Here is a 22,740-nt window from a genome sequence, read left to right on the forward strand (position 1 = left end):
CCTTGCCACGTCCTCAGACAAACGATGACAGACGAGAGTCTGATAGAATGGCGCTTCATTTTGCGTTGCCACCACGGGTTGTCGAGATGTGTGCTAATGCCTATTTATCGCTCACTGCGCGCAGAAATTGGCCCTCGCAAAGGTCGTCTGGGATTCCTTCTCCACAACGCGACCTGGGCATCTGGGGGGTGTCGTGTTGGAAGTGTAGGAGGAGGAGGAGGAGGGAGGAGAGGGGAGGTGGTGTAGGAACAAGGGCAAAGGATTCTGAGAGATATGGAGATGACAGTTCGGAGAAAAAATAGGCGTCGAAATATTGTCACTTTTGAATAGCCAACTTGCATAGAGTTTTTTCTTTTATTTCACTCGAAATTTGTTTTGATCTGCATAAGCACTTAAACATGGTTTCTGTTTGTACTAGGTCGTGAGAGAGTCGTATCGAAATATTCACAGCATGGTACAGTCAAGTACGTAAACATTCTTAAAACATCATCTTTTCTGTGCACAAAATATTGCTTAGAGCTACTGGACTGTGCTGAGAAAGAAATGCTCCCCTTAATAAAAAACACCGTCACGTACAAGTTAGCTTTTGGAATTTTACTGCCATCGCCAAAACGGATCAAGTAGCCTTAAAAAAGGTCGCCCCTTTTGGTTTGCTTGACACTAGCATCGATAAATCCTGGTTTATCCGTGTCTAGGTCAGCTCTAAATTTCCTAAAAGTTATGAAGCTGAAGTCAGTTGTCATTACTTGCATTCACGAGATGTACGTGCTAGTCTTGTCAACCTTTTGGAGCATACTAGGTCAACCTTGTGGAACACGGTGTAACACCCTGCTCTGACCCCCACCAGCAAGTGTCTGCCTTGGGGACGATGCAGTAATCCAAACTGTTCCCCGGGGGACCAATGCGCTTCACCGATTCTCTTTCATTTTTTCCGTTTGGGATCAACAGGGGGAAAAATACTCATACAAGTAATTCAGCTGACGGCCATTATTTTGTTAAGAGGATAAACATTTCTGAAAGGAATCCTTTGGTGTTAATGCAAAAGCCAGTCCCTTGGAACAATAAGTATAAAAACACAAACAACACCATTCCAAATATTTGCCATTAATCAATTCAAAAGACAAATATTTCTGAAAGGAATACTACTTAATAAAAAAAAAGCCAGCCTCCGGGAACGATAATTATATAAACTTGTTTTCCCAAGTACTCTTTGGATGGACACTAAAATCATTTCCACCACTGAGCACAAACCATAATCTCCCGCCAATATCTAAATAATGCTCCTCTCGGGCATTAGACCAGCTATCTTTCTTCATCGTGTACCTTTGTTACGTTACACTTTTGCAAAGAAATGTATTAGGGTCCTGGCAATATTAAGTCCGACTGTTATGGTCAGATGGACATTTTGAGCGAGATAAGAGAGAAACAGAAATCTTTAATCAGGCGTTTCATGATCGCTTTGGCCCTTCGTCGCCTGGTTTATTATCAGGCAGCGAGATGCAATTACGTTTTATTCTAGCATTAAGTTAGATGATGAAAACCTGTTATCATAAAACTGGTGGAAGAACAAACAGAAAGATGAAAAAAGGACTGCTTTTCATTTTGTTATAACAAAATCGACAAGGGAGGTGTCTGTTGCCAAAATTCGCACTTTCAAACCGCTTTACAGATACCCGCAGTTTTTTTTGTTGTTATCTCATTTTATTCCTCTCACTTTCTAAACGAACTTTATTCCAACGTGGGGACAAAGAAAACTGAAGGAAATAATATCTTCTTGACATTTACAATCTTGTTTGACAGATTTATTTCCAAGGCAGCTGCGAATGTAAAGGAAACTAAACCTAAACTGTTTAAACGTTCATTGATTTTTACCACCTGCGTTTATACACTACTTAAAAACATTACACACACAAATTAAAACAAAACAACTTATTGTGTACAATCTGTTTTGACGCATATGTTCCTGTGTTGAGAGATTGCTTTTTGAGCTGCAAGAAGAATGAAAGCCGATAAAGACATAGATGTTATTATGTCTAGACTTTTTTCTTTAGTCTTTACACCAGGAAAACAATCTGTTGACATTTACAATGTTGGGCATTTTGGCCGAGAGAGCCAGCATAATAACATCCATTATCTGAATATCAATCGATCTTTATGTTCCTGTCTTTTAACATTCTCATAACCTAACACTCTCGTTTTGAAGGATATATTTCAGTGTTCATATTTCAGTGTTCAGACACAATGTTAAGCATTTCAATATCTGTATTGGTCTTTATGTTCCTGTATTCAAACATTCCTCAAACATAAAACAAATCTCATGGTGTGTATTCTTTTGTGTTCATACATGTCTTCATAGAGCCGAGAGGTCCGTAAAAGAACATCTGAATCTGTATCGTCCTACATAATCCTATATATTAATAGATTCCCCAAAACTAAAATGTATTTATGTGTACCTTCTATTTTTATGAATATGTGACCGCGTTCAAATACACTCCCAGAGAGCTGTGGGGGACCCATAGTGGTCAATATAACCCTAAATTCAAACATTCCTTGAAACGTTAAAAACATCTCTTGGCGCTCACAATCTGTTTGATGGCTGTATTCCCCAGATATATTCCTGTGTTCAGACACTCCCTCAGAGAGCCACGAAAGCAAAGGAGAAATCTATGAAGAATGGAGGATTGAAACGGCCGTCAGCGGCCAATATTCGCCACCTTCATCACGCATGCTGGCCGTCGTGCCTTGATGAGTCCCTCAGGGCCGCCCAGCAGGCTGTTCTCACAGCGATAATGAAACTTTTCCACAGGCCATTGGGAGTCCCCGGCGTGAGTTATGCCCGATTGCACCAGCGGGAGGATAATGCTTCAAGAAAGAGAACCTCCAATCGCCTACCCCTCCCTCTACACCCTTACTCCATTTCCACACCCGGCCTCCATAAAACTCTTTCGTCTTCCGACGATAAGGTTTTCGTGCTCCCCCCCATTCCCAGCACGCATACGTTTCAGCTACTTCTCCGTCTCCTTTGGGAAACGAAGGCCAAACGATCTCACAAAACACACCCTGGCTTTGTTCTCTACAACAAACGGGTTCAGCAAGGAAAGTTGAAAGGTAGAAGATAGATTGGATCGATTACGGGAACAATCCGTTTCATTGTTATGCAAAGTGGAGCGTTGATTAAACAGCTGCCAGCATGTACCACGCTAGTCGTCCGGCCTGGTGCTTGGAATGTGAACTTCAACCTTTAAGCAGGATGCTGGATCGGGTGTAACGGTTGTGTGTTCACATATTCAGGAAGTTGGGATGGATTTAACTGCTATGTGTCATAAATTGAACGCTGCTTAAATCAGATACCCAAACTTTGTTCTGCAAATGTGCAGGTACACTCGCGGTAATTATCACAAGCTTGAAGAGTGTAACAAAATCATTTTTGAAGGAAAAAAAGCAAGAGAAAGTAGTCGATGCATTTGTTTTTTTTTTACTGAGACAAACTTTTCCGGCTGATTCTTTGCATGTCGTTATGCACATTTGAAATAGGTGGTTGTTGAGTGTTCGTGTCCTTTCAACGTATTTGGCTATTCGGGGCGATTCAATTTTTTTTCCTTTCTCAGTTCAAATAGTTGCCTCCGTGTTGGAAACTATTTACATGTAGGTCTATCGCAGTATAACAAAACACGATTCTACCAAACTAATGTCTTTTCATATGCTTTCCTTTGTTTGTTTGTTTGTTTGTTTGTTTGTTTGTTTGTTTGTTTGCTTAACGCCCAGTCCACCACGAAGGGTGATATCAGGGCGGAGCTGCTTTGACATTTAACGTGCGCCACCTTTGTTTAGTTCCCAGTATCCATCAATACATTAAGTCAAATACAGACGGAACGAAAGACAAGTCGCGTGAAGCGATATGAAAACATTTAGTCAATCTGTCGGCCTGAAACTTTAAGATCAACACTAAGAACAAAAACAGCCAACACCGAGACTACATGTAGCTGTACTAAGGCTTCGGTACCTAAAACCCGAAGATTGAAACGGGTCCAGCTCGTCTAGTGCCTAATTAACCAATTTTCTTTGATTGTGAGTACATTTTCAGAGTAAACATGGCATATCTATTATATTTTTGGATTCAGGAAATATTAAAGAATAACATGGAATTATTTTGGATCGATTATTAAAACTCATTAAAAATGTTAAGCTTCCAAGCTGAAATGCAATCAAATAGTCCAGGCTTCGTCGAAGATAGCTTGACCAAAATGTCAATCAATTTAAACGACAAATGAAGGCGTGACAGTGCCACCTCAACTTTCACGCAAAACTGGATATGACGTAATCAAAGACATTTCTGGAAAAAAAGAAAAATGATCTGGGGATACCATCGGGAAAAATGTATGTACAGTTACATGAAGATCGGTCCAGTTGGTTTCTGGGAATCGCTCTACGAGCACACACACACACACACGTTCACACACAAAGACAGACACCAGTCTATGTCAAATAATTTAGACAAAACTTGACTGAATGTAAACAGATAAGAGTGGGGCGATGTTGTGCCAGAGGAGTAACATGACTTTGTCCGCTTGATGAAACAAATGGTATAATAAGAGCAGATCAATCAATGTGGATTTTCGATCGTGTGCACGCCCTTGCAATGATTGACTGAATATTTAATCGCGCATTTAGAGGCTTTTTTAGAATCAATATCGTTAATCATGATTTATTACTTCCTGTTAAGATTGCCATTATTTACTCTTAATCAAATAAGAGTGAATAAAAAAAGGAGATGAAAAACCTCATTGATCTCTGCGAACTTTTGAAATGTGTGATGTGAGCGGCCCAGTGTCTAAGAAATATGCGTGTTTCATGTGCAGATGAGGTGAACGCATTTCCCGCACGAGTTCTTTCAATCAGGGATGACCTCCATGTAACGTCCTTGGGCTTTGAAATTGCCCTAGCTTTCCTCGTCCTGGTATTTTCAGGTGACCGGTTTGATGACGGGCTGATTGAGGCTGAAAGGAGCCAGGGGGGTATTCTGGGTGCTGGTGACTAGTCTGGCATGAACTGAATGGATTCCTCAAAACAACACAGCTACATTCTGCCAACATCATAAGAAAATTCCACTTTTCCTTTGCTGGGAGCAGCTTCAAAGAACTAGCCAGAGTGGATTAGCCAGATGTGTTCGTCTAAATTTACTTGAACAACCTGAAAGCCTGATGTATTGTTTGCAAATTATGAAAACAAGCATTCTTGTTTACAGGTCTCAAGCCATAAATGAAGAACAAAACCGCCCCATTAAGTTGTTTTTCTTGTTTTTGTTTTTTCTTTCAACCCGTTATTTAGGCTGTTGATTTAAAAATGTAAGAATTTGATTGATAAAAGAAAAAAGACATATGAAGAAGGATGCTCCCAGTCTGAAAAAAAAATAATAAAGGAAAAAAGGCAAATAAGAAGGGTAGTAGCAACCTGTATGCAACTGAGGTAAAAAATAAAATTAAAAAAAGAAGAAAAAAACCGCCCCTGAACCGCATATTTACGATTTCCGAACTTGCACAATTCTGTGGATTTTGAAATAGTTTCAAATACAAAACAAGAAGAGCAAACGCTCGATCGAGTCACTTTCGCAGTTCTGAATATTATATGAGGCATCAGATGGACAGGAAGAAATTGCTATTCACAACACAATACAGATGTAAATAATTTGATGTAAAGAATAATCCTATAAAGTTTGAATCAAATCCGATGAATAGTTTCAGAGATATGATATTTCAATTTTTTTCCTTCAAGACATACCTGTGACCTTGAAAAAGGTCAAAGGTCACCAAAGCAGACGTCAAAGTGTAGAGGTCACTGGGAGTCACGTTCACATAAAATTTGAGCCCGGTCACTTTTATAGTTTCCGAGAAAAGCCCAACGTTAAGTTGTGTGTTGCCGAACAGAAAAGGCTAGTTATCTCCCTTGTTTTTCTGATAACGTTCGTAAAAGGCTACAGATGTAAATACTTTGATGTAAAGAATAATCCTACAAAGTTTCAATCACATCCGATGAACTTTGTCAAAGATATAAAATGTCTAATTTTTCCTTTGACGCTGACCTGTGACCTTGAAAAAGGTCAAAGGTCAACGAAACCATCGTTAAAGTGTAGAGGTCATTGGAGGTCACGACTAAACAAAATATGAGCCGGATCGCTTTGATAGTTTCCGAGAAAAGTCCAACGTTAAGGTGGTGTCTACGGACGGCCGGCCGGACGGCCGGCCGGACAGACTAACACTGACCGATTACATAGAGTCACTTTTTCTCAAGTGACTCAAAAATACGCAGATACGAGATTCAACTTTGTTTCCAAAAGTGTGTGCGTGGGTGACTGTGTTTGTGAGTTCATACACTCCTGATACCGGATAGAAGTTTACGAAACTATGCATATGATCATGAATTACTTCAGATGACATCCTCCGAAAGTTGTGAGTGTGTGTGTGTGTGTGTGTGTGTGTGTGTGTGTGTGTGTGACTGTGTGTGTGTGTGTGTGTGTGTGTGTGTGTAGCGGGTGTTTGTGTGTGTGTGTGTGTGTGTGTGTGTGTGTGTGTGTGTGTGTGTGTGTGTGTGTGTGAGAGTTTTGGAGGAGTTTTTAAAGTCACATCTGTCAGTTAAAAATAGAGCCGGCACTGTGGCGACCATATTTTTCAATCACATTTATTGACAGTTTTAGTCAAGCAACCTTTGATACGGTCTGGCCTGGGGGATTGTATTTAAGCTTGGAAGCTCGAGTATTGATATTTAGAAACGTTATTCAAATTTGTTACCTCATAATTGAAATTGGTTCGAACAGAAAAAAAGGTGTTTTCATTGCATTCTTTATTTTCTTAAAGGTACTGAACTTGTCAAATCCATGTGCACGGAGCCCCTGGGGCTTTTAGTCATACCTCAGGCAGCTATCCGTTAGAAGAACTACCAAGTTTCATTGACTTGCACCCAAAGAGTCAAGAACTGCGATTTTTTTACGAATTAATTTCGTACTCGGACCCGGCTGGTCTTGACCTATTTTTGGATCTAAATTTAGATCAGGTAGATCACCTCATTCAGAGGTTTGTATGGGGCCAACACCCCTGCCTAGAAAACAAACAACGTTACAGAAGCATTGACGACAGAAGACGTCAATGGCCTATGCTCCGCTGGGAGCAAAGGGCCTAAGTAAGTAAGTAAGATCACCACATCATGCACAAAAAGACACGTCACTAGCAAACTATGTCAGACGTCATCATGAGTTTGTGTAAAACAAAATCGAGGCCGGAATCACTCAGTTGAATCGAACTCCGACCAAACACCACGTAATAACTAGGTTAATTTATGCACTCGCGTGAACAAGAAACTGTCGAGCTTCACAGATGTCGTCGTTGGGTAGTTTTGGGTTTGTTTTACTACCATAGGAGGATTTTTGAACTGTAAATGCACTCAGCTGCAACAAAAACGCAAAACGAAGGCTGTGAGCTGCACTGTGCCTTTAACTCACATTATTTTAGACAGGTTGGTTGTGACTTTGAAAATGTACTCAAAAATCCATAAGAGTAGGCTCATTGTTGCCATGATTTGCCAATTAAGACAGGCCAGCGACACTCTCGATCGACAAGCTTGGGCCAGTCAATCTTGGTTAAGTCTTATCGTTCATTTCCATATATTAAACCAACAGACTGTCTGAATATTTTTATATCGCTCTAGCGACGTGTTTGTTATTTACTAGTACGTTGACACGACTTGGGTCATCTCGCGTAGAAGAACAACTATACAACAAATTTACAACAAAAAACAACAACACTAAAAATCACAAAACAAAACAAACACGTGACACATCAACTGGTGACGCAACCCCTAAAACAGAAGGAAGTAAAGGAAATTAAAAACGATGCAGTAAAACACGCAAAGCTTAGATATAGAGTATACCTAAACAGGGGAACACAAAGCTACCACTTGCATCTTTACACATTTAAATACATTCGAAACCATTCTCCACGGAGAGCTGAACTGAATTTGTGTTTACTTCAAAGAATGCATTAGTACGTTCTGAAGAAAACCCACCACAGTGACGTTTCCGTGGCAGCACCAGCTGCTCTTTGAAAATTTCAATTTTTTCCTAATTCTAACCGTCATTTTAAATTGATTCTGCCCTGATGAATGGGTCGTCAAGAGCGTTATTTCAGGGCCAGTGAGGCAGAGGGTTCCCATTTGGATTTCAAACTTCTCTCTTTTCCAATCCGTTTTTTGCTTTCAGCTGCTTTAAATCAGACTTCACAACTTGTTTTTAGATCTTCTCGTTTTTTGCACATTTGTCTGTCGTCACAAGTTTTGAGAAAATGTGGAGTTTGTTTTATGCAGGATCTGACCAAACATGAGAGAAAGGACTCAAAACTCAGTATCTTATCCAAATAAGTAGAATTTCGATCAATGTGACATAGTTTAAGCTGCTCATCAACATAACATCGATCTTTTCTCAACAAAACCATGCAGGCAGGATGTATTTAACAATCCCTTTGTAAATCGTAAGATTTGAAATAATCCTTCGAAGGCCTTCTTTTGCCCTTGGTGAGAAAAAAACCCAATTGTACCCACGCAGCACACCCCCCAACCTCTACCCCATCTCTCGCTCGCTCTCTCTCTCTCTCTCTCTCTCTCTCTCTCTCTCTCTCTCTCTCTCTCTCTCTCTCTCTCTCTCTCTCTCTCTCTCTCTCTCTGTGCGTTGAAAGGAAGCAACTCAGTTAAGACTATCTTCAAACACATCTCTGGTAGCCATCAAACATTTAAATCAATACTGGTCTTTTTCCTGACCCCAGACACACTTTTGCCCTTCTCACTTCCTGATCTTAGATTCACATCCAAATCCAGACGCCTACTTTCTTTCAAAACTCAGAAATACACAGACACACTTCTCCCCATCCCTCCTCGTCTTCATACTTCTTCCTCTTCACATAACAACCTCCTGCCTTACTATCCTTTCCTATCAGACATAGATGCATGCAATTTTTTCGCGGTATGAAAACACGGGAAGCGCCAGAGGCCAGGTCACGAGAAGTCTCGGGCTGCGCGGGAGTACGCGAGGCTTAGGGCAAGGGGGCGATTACAGGGCATTTAAAGTACGTGCCCCGTGCCCGATCGGGCCGGATCCCGCCGGAGCTTAAGTTAATGAAAGTGGGCTTTGCACGGGCTTGTGGCCGCAGGCCCGTTTTGCGGGAATATTGGACCGCTTGCATATTGCCGTTTTTATGGCGGTATTTATGACTGGACGCTGGCAAATCTTCGGATCGAAAACAGCATTAGTTTGCATCAAAAGAAAGGCGAGGATTGTGTGTAGATTTGCATAAAGTTAGAGACAGCATGTCTCAGCAGCGCTTCTCACATGAAATGACTGAAATTGAAGAGAAAGGAAAATGTTAAGCATGCCTTGTTGTTCTTTAATTGCACAACGTGAACGTTTTTGAACGTTCATTCCGTAGTGTGAGCCAATAGATGTCCATCTCTTGGCCCTAGAAGCCGGCTGCACATTGAAGACACTGGAAAAGTAAATAACTTAACGCATTAAAAGTTTTAACTGATCTGCTAAGTTCACAAAAATCAGAAAGAGAGAAATCATTTACGTCAAAGCCTTTTAGGGTATTAGTTGACGGTTATTAGGAAACATTGCGAGTGCTCTGTCAAAATAAGTGCTAGGTAAAGTGACAGATTCTGGCAGAAAACACGCAGAAGCTGTCTCGCTAAACGACATTTATCGATCGATATTCATTCTGCACAATCCACGTTGATTAACGCTGATAGAGCATATTTATCAAGATGCCGAGCTGTTTACCCGCGTTGGCATGATTGTATAAAACGTTGCTCGCATCAGTGCAGCAAACAATTAATCTCCGTCAAACAGAAAAAAACTCATCGTAGTTTTTGTGGAATGATCGATTTCGTTAAATTTTTGAGTGGAAAGAAAATCAGGAGCTAAAAATAATATACATTTGTAGCTCTCTCTCACTCTCTCTTTCTCTCTCGCACAGACACACACTCCCGTTGTGTGTGTGTGTGTTTGTGTGTGTGTGTGTGTGTGTGTGTGTGTGTGTGTGTGTGTGTGTGTGGGTGTGTGTGTGTGTGTGTGTTTGTGTGTGTGTGTTTGTGTGTGTTTGTGTGTGTGTGTGTGTGTTTGTGTGTGTGTGTGTGTGTGTCTGTGTGTGTGTGTGTGTCTGTGTGTGTGTGTGTTTGTGTGTGTGTGTGTGTGTTTTTTGTGTGTTTGTGTGTGTGTGTGTGTGTCTGTGTATGTGTGTGTGTGTGTTTATGTGTGTGTGTGTGTGTGTGTGTGTGTGTGTGTGTGTGTGTGTGTGTGTGTTAATGACATTGCACCAAACTCTCACCACTTCAATCTTTTTTACTATTGATATTTTATTAATTCAACGTTTGCATTTTATTCCCCTTGTGAGCATCTCCATTTGCATTTTTCTACTTGAGCAATATTTCTTGAAGGTCTTCGGAATCCATTTGAATACAAATTCAACACGATAACCAGATTTAGGCAAGGCATCAGATGTCATGCATTAAAAAAAACCTCCAACAACCTTTTGCCAGCAAATGTCCGCAGAAACTGCACAATCCTCCACTTTAAAATTCAGATGGCGTCATCGCAACGTCCACAGACCTTAGCCTCCTTATTTCACGCCACAATTACCACATTAAAAATTTAAAAAAACCACACACACATACAAAAAGAGGCACTACCCCTCCCCGGATATTAACCAGGAATCTGACAGCAGAAAGGGGTGAAGAGAAAAGAAGACTCCAAGAGAAAAGAAGACTCCGAGCCTCCTCCCTCAAACCATATCCAAACAAGCGGGCAGAGAATGGTGGAGCATGGTCGCATCACCCAAAGGAGGCAGGGTGTCTGCGGGGATCAAAGATTCCTTCCATCGAGAGGAACGTGAAGATGCCCCAGCCTTTCAGTGGCAAGGCGCGCGGGTTCAATGAGCAAAAGACGTGCGAGAACCTTGGAGAGGACACGGGGGAAGATGAAAGAAAACACTCGAGTCTCACGTGCTCAATCTCCAGGCTACAAACTTGGTGGATTTTATCATTGTGTTTGTTGAGAAAAAAAAATGGCATGTGAAGATATCGATAAAATGGCAAGTGGGGGTATGCAGGAATGGGTTGGATTGAAATGAATTGTTGTGGAGCCTTGTTTGTGGTGTCTGTCGTTGTGTCCACTTCACGCATGCATTTGCAAACATTTTGTTTGTTGTTTCGTGCGACATTTTCTCTTGGTTTTTATGAAATCGCTTTTTTTCTCTCTTCATTCACTGTTTTTCAATTTAAAAAAAAGTGTTGCTCCTGATCTGTATTATATGCACCGACACAGCCTCCAATCTGCGTACTTATCATTTGCGAGAAACACCTTCTCATGTAAAATGTGTTCCTGATTGTAAATAAAAGCACACATCACGAACCTGTCGCAAAATACCGGGCTGAATAATATTGCGCCTGTCTTTTACAAAATGAGAACCTTACCATGTTAAGTAATAATGCCTTATACACGTTATTAGAGAAAAGACACAAAGTGGAATACCGTTTTTAATAGACCTAATTTTCAAACGCTTAGCCTTGTATAAAATTAGACAGCAAAGACTGACATGCAACTCCTAGTAATTGCCAAAAACGTGTTCAGACGAAGAATGATATTCTTACTTATGTGTGAGATGTGCATGATGTGTTGTTTGAATCTGACAGTGATTGTATGATTTTTGTATACATGTATTGTTGTCACGCGCTTTGAACTTCTGATAAGGCGCTTTATAAATTCCCGTTATTATTATTATTATTATCATAACACGGTGTTAAATATCATGTTTCATATTTATCCATCTTAGTGTGATTTCTCTTTGTAATTTGTGAGACAGGTTTGAAGGCAAATTTAATTCTGTCAACCAATAATAAAGTGTTTGTTCTTGTTTTCCTTTATAAAAAAAACAACCCACTTGATCTCATACGAGAGAGCGTGTAGGCCGAAGAATACAGCACAGAAGAGCCATTACGTAAGTGCAAGCAAAATGTCAATTCCACTAATAATACATGACCAGGCATGAAAACTGAAGAAGAAAAAAAATACTGAAAACAAAATTGGAAGGCGAGTAGCGCCAAGTTTCGCAGGCGCGAAGCGCCAAGACTTGTAGGGGGGTCCGGGGGCATGCCCCCCCCGGAAATTTTTTTTCAAGGGTGCAATTTGGTGCAATCTGGGGCTATCTGAGCCTTAAAATTGGATTTAAACATGGCCCCAAAACTATTTTACTATAACTATGACTAGAAAACAAAAAAACAAAAAACAAAAACGGAAAAATACGGAAAAAAAAAAAATACGGTTTATTTTTTTCAAAAATACGGAAAATACGGAGAATTTTCATGCCTGATGACTTTCTTTTATGTCTATATCAACACTTTGATTACTGACAACAGTGTGTGGTGGCAGCTCATGGTCGATGCCTCCTGCCTTTTCAGTTACTTATTTTGCTGCATGACCTTCATTTGGATGAGGCGATCCTTCATTGTTGTGGTCGACCATTACATTGTCGTAACTGTACTCTGCCAATTGCTTGAAGCCATTGCTTCAGTCCGATGATGTTGAAGTGAGACACTGTAACACTTACCTGGCAGAAACAACATCTTGTAGCCATCAAACTGCCCTTGCCTTATCCAAGTCGCTCCGTTTTCGTGATAGGGGCATGTTGTTTTATTGCATTACTTTGTCAGTGTGTCATTTTACAAACACAAATTTGTGAGCACATTTCGTTGCTGGAACCCTGTTGTAGCAAGTGGATTACTGGTTTTTGTCCTGGCATGTCTTGCACCGATGTTATAGGACTTTGAAAACTGCCCCCTTATTAAAGAAAACCTCACTTTTCCCACCTGTTTAGCATGACACAGTAACACTGCCTGCCAAAAATGTTCATAGAGCAAGACTTACTGCCCTTTTGTTAAATAAAAAAAGTGACGTTTCAATCAAATTGTCAAACCCTTGATTTTTGGTGAATATTCTAAACATTGTGAACATTTCATGACCGGTCCTTAACTTTTTTTGAAGAGTATAATTATGTTGAATTTGTCGTTATGTCTAAGTTACACATTTTTGTTATTTTTGTCTTTGCAACATTAGCTGCCTATCTGTTTCGAATTTCATCCATGTCACGTTTCAATAAATACGATGTCTTATTCAAGAGAGCTATAATTTACAGGTCTGCTTAAATGGCGTTAATGTCTCAACATCACGCTAGACGATTGAATTTCACCTACAAGCTAAACATGTATGTACCAGATAATACGCCTTAATAGCTCCGAGTAAAGGTGTAACTTGGAATATTCACTGTCATTATCGTACAAGTTTCCATTGGCGAAATTCACGAGTAATTTCAGCAAAATACTAGCCTCTGTGCACAAGCAGGGACATACTTCTCTTACTACATTTATCAGCATTTCACGGTTGCATTAATTGTGCAGTCAGGCTTTGCAAAAGTGAGAAATGGCCCATGTTATGACTTTCCTGGGGATATGACGAGAAGGGGAATTAGTGGAGATTTTCTGCTAGGGAGTAATACTAGAAGATAACTTGAAGTACGTTTTTGGATACAAATGAAAGATCTGAAGACACAAAACATGTTAACAAATGCATACATATGTTTTTGTTGGTTTGTTGCGTGTGTGTTGTTGTGTTTTTTGCATTTAAACTGCATGGCATAGTACTATATATGTGATGTTCTAGTTCAATCATCATAATTTAGAACAGTGCCAATTAAACATGGATGAACGTGTGTCATCTTGCTTGAGCATGTCCTAAGCACGAACTCTGGTCTTACGCATAATTACTTCAGTGTGTGTGTGTGTGTGTGTGTGTGTGTGTGTGTGTGTGTGTGTGTGTGTGTGTGTGTGTGTGTGTGTGTGTGTGTGTGTGTGTGTGTGCGTGTGTGCGTGTGAACGTGTGAATTACCTGTTACATTAACAACAAAAGTGAAGTGAATTACCTGTTACATTAACAACAAAAGTTATACGTTTGCTAATGCTGGATCGGTGTTTCTGACAGAAATAGATTTATCCACAAGAAGACAACAACAACATTCATGATATAGACATGAGAGACATCGTGTTATAATTCACAACTCTCTCGTTTTATTGTAGCATATGCGTTACATGTTCATAAAGAAATTAATGAATCGGGATTCTGTTATTCCACAAACACTTTTTTTGTTTAGACGGCAAACTTATGCAAATTTGTGTCCCATAAAGATGGTTATTGTCAAAAGTTGGATACATGTTACACGAGCGATATTTTGTATTAAGATTTTGTTTTATAGTAAATTTTATTTCAATTTCATACACCGTAAATGCTGTATTCCCAGCTGTAAATGACGACATTTAGAAACGAATGACTCCATTTACATGAACCGCGAGGTATGTCACATGGGCAGAATACCAACAAACAAATAACTAAAAAATAAAAGCATCAAATCATTGATTTGACGGATTTTTGTAGTACAAAAAGAATGATTCGAAGATATATCAATCATGTTTAATATTCATTAAAGAAAGATACGTGACATTTGTTGCCTTACCTAAATATGGTTATTGTGTTCAATTTGTATCAGTTCAAAATGGCGAGAGTCAAAAGGCATACTGATATAAAGATTGAAGTCAATGAATAATTAAATAAATAAAACATGAAATGGCGTGATGAATGGAGACGCATAATTCTGGTTATGAACTGCAGTATATGAACTTGTGTAACTGAAATGTGCTTGTTAACGCATGTATTGATTGCCCTAACGACACCTAATGTTTCACAATTAAATGTAATTGTAACACTCCTTCTCTGTCTCTCTCTCTCTGCCCCAACGGAAGACCCTTTCTTCAGATACAACTGCTTCAGCTTGCAGACACTAGACGATGTGGGATTAGGTGGAGCTCAGAGTGCTGAAATCAGCCCAATTGCATTGCGACATGCTACAACGAGGGAATATATAACCTGGGAATGTAGCACATAAGTAATGTATGTTGTCACACCGATGCGGGAACGTGTGAAATCAATTACTGACACAAACATAAAACACCAAAAGTTGATTTAAGAGGAACCGCGATTGTACAATCATGAATTTCACAGAAATTATCTACATAAAACCTCATCAGTCACAAAATGTGAATCGACTGCGAGGCTCATGGAAATGCACGGTAACTGTTCTGTTTTTGTATTGAAAATAGACCGAAAGAGTGTCTGATAAAACAATTTTATTTAACTGACATAATGACAGCCTGAAATGCCACACTTTCATGTTGTCTTTATCCAAACCCCTCTTCCATTGCCCCTACTTTCTCTGCTCTCCTAATACAATTGCTCCAGCTTCCAGACAGTAGAAGACGTGGGATTAGGTCGAGCTCAGCGTGCAAGATAATGAACTCATGGTCATGATTGCATTGCGCCGAGCTCCAGCGAGGGCATAAATTGTGAAGTCCGCCCGGGCGAAAGAATGGCGTCATTTTCTGCAAAACTCGGTGACGTTACTCCGGAATATTATTCCCTTCCGCAGAAATCCGTGGTGTTATGATGTAATGTTATTAACATCATCAACAAACGCTCAGCAACCATGGTCAATGAAATCTGCTTTATGGTGCCATTCTGTCTTCTTTATTTAGAATTGCACGGTCTTCGCAGCAGAAACTAGGCATCGTTGATTTCAGTTGCAAGTATCTTTTTCTTGTTTCACTTTTTTTTAATGAAACGACTGCAAAAAAAGGACACTACCAACATTTCTTAGCGGATATGTTATGAAATAAGGTTACAAAGAAAACAAAACTACAACATGCTCTATAAAAAAAATCATGCATTCAAAACGCATCGTATTAATGTTTGTAAACGAATGTCGCATCTTTGTATAATTCTGGAATATTGTACACGACAATATTCGGTGAAGCAGACTTAATCCTCTTGAACAAACACCTCGGATTTACTGACCAACCCTTTTTCTTGATTATGAAAACTCTATAAAAAAAACAACAACAACCAAAAACCTAAAAATCACACCGTATTCCAAATGTGTGCTGTTCTTGTAAAGACGTATTTCTTATTAAAAGCGTCCCCGCCTTCAGAGAAAAAGGAACAATGACTAAACACATACTTATAACGACATGCGATTAAGACATTAATCATAGTTTACTCTTTATATATAAAAGTCAGTACTGTGGGGAAGGGAGAAGGGTGTAAGGCAGATTGTTTTTTTCCTGAAAAATTATGCATGATAAATTAGAATAACCTTTGTCTGACCACACCCCATCCCATTTTGTGGGTTTCTTGTTCATCTTTTCCTCATGTTTTAGTTGCGTTTTGAGCGGTTTGTAATAGATGATTGATTGATTAATTGATTTATTGAATTTTGATTATTTGATTGATTATTTCCGTCAACAAGTTACAGATTCGTATGGAACTTACATAGTTTGTTTTGTTTATTTGTTACTTAACGTCCAGCCGACTACGCAGAGCCATATCAGGACGAGGAAGGGGGGGGATGAAGGGGGCCACTTGTCAAGCGATTCCTGTTTACAAATGCACTAACCCATTACTTGTGTCCCAGCAGGCTTTAGTAAAACTAAATTAATACCTACTGGAAGATTACCAGTTTCCAGTATGTTAAAATAGGCTTAACCTATCTACTGCTGGACTTACATCAGAACACTAACAGATTAAACTATACATGAATCGCGAGACAAGCGGCAAGAGAAGAGATTTTTGGAAAAAATACAGGTGAATGAGCAAGAAGGCAGAAAAAAGAAAAGAATTCATGAAGAAAAAGAGAGCATGACAGGAAAGAGGAACCAAAAATCTACCTAACAGCAAACTAGAAAGCTCCTGCGGTTCCAAAAACAGGAGGGGCCTTTAATTTCATAACCGCAGTGCCCCACTGCGGGAACTTACATAGTTAATTGGTTTTCTTTGTTTGTGGTTTTGTTGAGGGTTAATATATTCTGCGTGTCTATATGCGTGCACGCGCGCGCACTGTGTGTTTTTGCGTGTGGGTGTGTTTCTTTATGTGTGTATGTGTGTGTGTGTGTGTGTGTGTGTGTGTGTGTGTGTGTGTGTGTGTGTGTGTGTGTGTGTGTGTGTGTGTGTGTGTGCGTGTGTGCGTGGGTCCGTGTGGGTTGGTTTTCATTTTCTGGCAGCTGCCACATAAAATCTGGGGATAGTTTTGAGCAAACAATAGCCCTGTTCTTAACGTGTTTCTGGCGCTTTGTTTGCTTATTGACAGTCACGAACGATTTATACCTCCTCTCACTCAAACATCAAGCAAAAAGAAAGAAAAAGCCAAAAAGAACAAAAATCAACTCTACCTCTCTCTCACGTCTTTTGTCAATCCACACAACGAAGATTAAAAAATAAAAAACAAAGCAAGACAAGCAAATGCTTGCGCTTGTATTTTTCGATTGAATTTTCTTTTAATATCATATTTAACTCCTGGCGTGTTTAAAGACACAACAATCAGTTCTGGCTGGATAAGTAAGATATAGGTATGGTTTCGCAAAATGAGGGCGGAGTTCCAAGCTCTCGCTCTAGTCTGCCTAGTCTGTTCTTACAGCCCTTCATGAACCAGTGACGTCACCAAATTCAGAATAACTGATTGAAATCAAAGAATAACAAGTCGCGTAAGGCGAAATTACTACATTTAGTCAAGCTGTGGAACTCACAGAATGAAACTGAACGCACTGCATTTTTTCAAAATGACCGTAGTCCGCCGCTCGTACAAAAGGCAGTGAAATTGACGAGCCTGTTTAGCGCAGTAGCAGTTGCGCTGTGCTGCATAGCACGCTTTTCTGTACTTCTCTTGGCTTTAACTTTCTGAGCGTGTTTTTAATCCAAACATATCATATCTATATGTTTTTGGAATCAGGAACCGACAAGGAATAAGATGAAATTGTTTTTAAATCGATTTCGGAAATTTAATTTTAATCATAATTTTTATATTTTTAATTTTCAGAGCTTGTTTTTAATCCGAATATAACATATCTATATGTTTTTGGAATCAGAAAATGACGAAGAATAAGATGAACGTAAGTTTGGATCGTTTTATACAAACATAATTTTAATTACAATTTTCGGATTTTTAATTACCAAAGTCATTAATTAATTTTTAAGCCTCCAAGCTGAAATGCAATACCAAAGTCCGACCTTCGTCGAAGATTGCTTTGCCAAAATTTCAATCAATTTGATTGAAAAATGAGGGTGTGACAGTGCCGCCTCAATTTTTACAAAAAGCCGGATATGACGTCATCAAAGATGTTTATTGAAAAAATGAAAAAAAGTCTGGGGATATCATACCCAGGAACTCCCATGTCAAATTTCATAAAGATCGGTCCAGTAGTTTACTCTGAATCGCCCTACACCCACACAAGCACAGACACACACACACACACACATACACCACGACCCTCGTCTCGATTCCCCCTCTATGTTAAAACATTTAGTCAAAACTTGACTAAATGTAAAAAGTTGAAAATAAGAATCAAATAGATGGTAAGTTTGGCAATTGTACCGTATATGTTATGTTCTTGTTCGAATGTTCATTGCGGCGCATTATCCATTGCTCACAAATAAATAAACTCTTTAATCATACACTCTCTGTTAATATGAAAACAATTCTAGGTCTGTGATGTATTTGTAGTAGTACTTGCGCATCTGTAGTCCAGATAACATTTCACACAAAAAACGATAGCAAAAACTCAAAATAAAAAAAGTTTGGACAAATCTGCTTGTGTTTCTGCTTTATCCCCACCCAGGTGCAAGTCGTTTGGTTAAATACAGTACCCATTCGTTACCGAGCAACATGTTTTTCAAAGATTAATTTTGTGTATGGGTACTAACTTGTATTTTGCATCAAAATCATTTTTTTCAGGGAACAGGCAAGCATTGTACTGCTGTTAAAGTCTGACATTAAATACAAAACATAATCATGCAGCACAACATCGAACGCTCTAAAAACCAAAACAAAACAGTAGGGCAAATGGACAGATGTATTCACTTGAATAAAACAAAACAAACTGAACAAAAACCTCCAAAGCATACACGGGTTACGATGTTTACATACAAATAAGGCACCGTTTTCAAAATCGACATGAAATATTTGTGTGTTCGAAATTAGAGAGAAAATATGTGTCAATAAAAACTCACCCTGGCCACAGTAAAACTGTGAAGATAAAGGTTAAGAAAACCGTGCTCCGTTCCATTCCGCAAGTTTGACGCCAGTCTAAAATCACAACTCAGCTAAAGTCTTGAACAACTTCACATGTTCACAGCCAAGGCTCGGGCAGCACTTTCTGGCGACAATTCTTTTTGCCGCTCTGCCCGTTCTTCTCAATCGACAATCGTCTGCTTCTCGGCACGAGTTGCAGGGAGTACTCTCCCTTCCTTCGCTCTCTTTTCCTTTCGGTCTCTTTCTCGCTGGGCTCGATCTTCTTTCGATTTGAGAGCAGTAGGCCGGGATTCCAGAAGACACGTAGCCGGTCAATGACGAGATGGCGGGAGAAGGGGGAGACAGAGAGAAAGAGAGAAAGAGGGGCAGCGGGCTAGGGGAGGGGAGGGAGAAGGTGGAGGCCGGGTCCTATATCTGCTCATGAAACGTCGCTTGTCGCCTGTCGTGCGCTATTGTTCCCTAGTCCGGCCTTCTCGCTGGGCGCATATCGAATTTTGTCAACTGCAGAATTAGAATTTCAATCTCGCGCACCTACTCCTGACAAGATTGCTGTCATCAAGAATGCAGCGTCCGGGGCGTTGCTGTTGTGTTCGATTGGAAGAAATTGCCTGGGATGAGTTTGGGGTAAACAAATTTCTACTAGAGCAGGAAGAAAAATCAATGAAAGGTCTCAGGAATAGGTAACATTTTAAGTTCTGAGTTTGTTCCGAAGAAGACTGCCTTTTAGGCCATGAAAAAGAATAAAAGATTCGTCAATGCCGTAGGTAAAGGCATACGTTCTCAGTGGCAGTAATAATACAAAATGCTCTACAGAAGCTGTTTCAAAACTCCATGACTCGTCCTAGCAATAATTCAAAACCCGTAAGCACTGATAAACTCTTATGTAAAACCAAAGAAGCTAGAGTAGAAAAAACAACTAGAAGAATCGTCTAAGAGATTTTGTTTTGAGTGAGGTTGTACTAAAACAGAATACTCTTGAAGTACCGAGAACTTGGTTTTAACGGAGTTTGTGTCGAAACAAAATGTCCTTGAAATAAAATTAATGAGAAGGGAAAAATCAATATGTAGCATCTTCGGAATAGGTAAGCCCTCTTGTTTATTTTGGGTTGCATTTTGCCTAAGGCTAAACAGAAAAGAGGTTATGCAGATTAAATATGTAGGAAGTTTGAAATTCATTTTTAAAACATTCTTTGTCTGTTTTCTCTGTAATGTGAAGTTGAAGCTTGAAGTGGAAGCACACACACACACACACACACACACACACACACACACACACACACACACACACACACACACACACACACACACACGCACACACACACACTGACACACTCAGACCCACACACGCATACACACGGAGTGTTGTCGTGTCAGCAGTCTTCTAGGCTTCAAACATTTTGCATCACGTTTGAACTTTGATATTTTTCAAGAATAAATACAATTGATGTGTTTTCTTTGATTTAAAAAAAAGGCGACTGTCTGGCAGACCCGCTCCAGGCGGTGTTCTGTGAAATGATTGCGCGTTTTGAAAAACAAACATCAGAAAAAGGAGAACAAACAAACACAACGTTTGAAGCGCAGCACACACAAAAAGTTTATATTATCATCATCAAGACAACGTTACAAAAAAATCAGAACTTGACTGCATGTAAAAAAGATAAATGAAGCAAAAACAGATAGCACCTTCAAGAAAAAAACTAACAAAAGTCAAACAAAGAAGGGGGAAAAAAGAAAGCAAATTTAAATTGAAACAGCATTTTTATCCACACCTTTAGACGTCAAACCTGGGTCTTCTTCTGCTTCTTCTTCTTCTGCGTTCGTGGGCTGAAACTCCCACGTACACTCGTGGTTTTTTTGCACGAGTGGAATTTTACGTGTATGACCGTTTTTTAACCCGCCATTTAGGCAGCCATACGCCGTTTTCAGAGGAAGCATGCTGGGTATTGTCGTGTTTCTATAACCCACCGAACTCTGACATGGATTACATGATCTTTTTCGTGCGCACTTGGTCTTGTGCTTGCGTGTACACTCGGGGGTGTTCGGACACCGAGGAGAGTCTGCACACAAAGTTGACTCTGAGAAATAAATCTCTCGTCGAACGTGGTGACGAACTCACGCTGACAGCGGCCAACTGGATACAAATCCAGCGCGCTACCGACTGAGCTACATCCCCGTCCTTAAACCTGGGTCGAAACTTATTATCAGGCAGCTTACATAAAACACGGACGCGAGTCCCTTGGGTAAATGCAACCTCTAAAAACTATGCCCCAAATACAATAAGAAAAACCATAACGTCACTCGATGAAATACGTAAAATAACTGACCTAGAAAAGTATCAAAAATTTCTCCCAATTGGCATCACTGATTGCTAAACTTTGTTCTGTGTTATATTTGAAAGCACCGAGATAACTCGCCATTCTTTTTCTTCGTTTTAAAACAACATAAGAAGTCTTTTACAAATTTTTCTGGACAGATATTGTTTGTCGTGGTAATGACCGGCGAACTTGCTAAAACAGTTCAGTGTCTTCAAAGAGGTCCCTCAAAGAGCTTGCCTATTTTTCAGAAATGAAAACCGGATTCAGAGAAAAGAAGATAATACCGTGAAACCTCTGCTTTAGGACCTCCGAAAATCTGAGAAAATAGTTCTTACAAGAGAGAGAGAGTCTACACAATGGAGGCAAAATTATGTAGTGATACTATGAAGAACACGTCCGAGGAAATGTCTTATGAATGATGATGCATTTTGTTTAACGCCCTCACGGTAAAACCATTAGGGGCATGTTCCCGCAATATTGTCTCATAGTAGAGGGATTCTTATATAATGGAGGGTCTTGAGAGAGAGGCTCCACTGTACAAGGAATACAGAGGGTGATATAACAACCTCAAGAGGAGTACGCCAGTTCTCGTGGCAATGACCGCCCGGTTTGCCAAAGACATTACCGTGTCTTAGCTGGGGTCGGTCCGACAGCTTGCCAATCGCGTCTCGCTCCTAACAATGGACACAATCATGGCCAATCGAGCTTGGCTGTTCTGAGGTCTCTGTCGGTCCGTTGTCTTCCTTTGAGTTGCAGGCGTCAGTATAGTGACGATGGCAAAAACTGGTGCCAGGCTGCACTGTTTGTACACCAAGGTAGGCGTACAGCCAGGATGTCGGTTTCTGTTGATTCTATTGAATTTTAGTGCAAGACTGTGTGAACAATATGGTGCACTCTTGCTGCCCTGGTCGATATATATAGCAACCTTGTTTATGAGGTAGTCGGTCCATTGCTTCTGATCGAGTTACTTATTCAAGAAGTAAAGTATCCGTGTAGTTAGTTAAGCAGTCATTCAGTCACTAATTTGCGCGAAAGAAACGCCATAGCGCTAAACCTGCTGTGACCACAACAGACTTCCAGTGCCCCCACTGTTCCAGACTCTGCGCCTAGGATTGCAGAGCCACCTACGTGTACATAGATAGGATGCAAAACAAAAAAGTCTTCTTCGGACCCAAAGGACAACCACCATTCAGTCACTAAGGTAGTAA

General features: G+C 40.0%; 1 protein-coding gene across 1 annotated transcript in view; it reads right to left on the minus strand.

The window, feature by feature from the left end:
* The window catches only part of LOC138969285 (gamma-aminobutyric acid receptor subunit alpha-2-like), a 108,132-nt gene extending 88,690 nt beyond the window's left edge, over nt 1-19,442 (minus strand). Inside the window, exon 1 of the mRNA XM_070342041.1 lies at nt 19,196-19,442. Within this exon, the coding sequence (XP_070198142.1) occupies nt 19,196-19,251 (56 nt within the window). The 5' untranslated portion in view covers nt 19,252-19,442. The remainder of the gene's footprint in view (nt 1-19,195) is intronic.
* Nucleotides 19,443-22,740: the final 3,298 nt, after the last annotated feature.

Source organism: Littorina saxatilis, linkage group LG6 (assembly GCF_037325665.1).
Source record: "Littorina saxatilis isolate snail1 linkage group LG6, US_GU_Lsax_2.0, whole genome shotgun sequence".
Taxonomy (NCBI): domain Eukaryota; kingdom Metazoa; phylum Mollusca; class Gastropoda; order Littorinimorpha; family Littorinidae; genus Littorina; species Littorina saxatilis.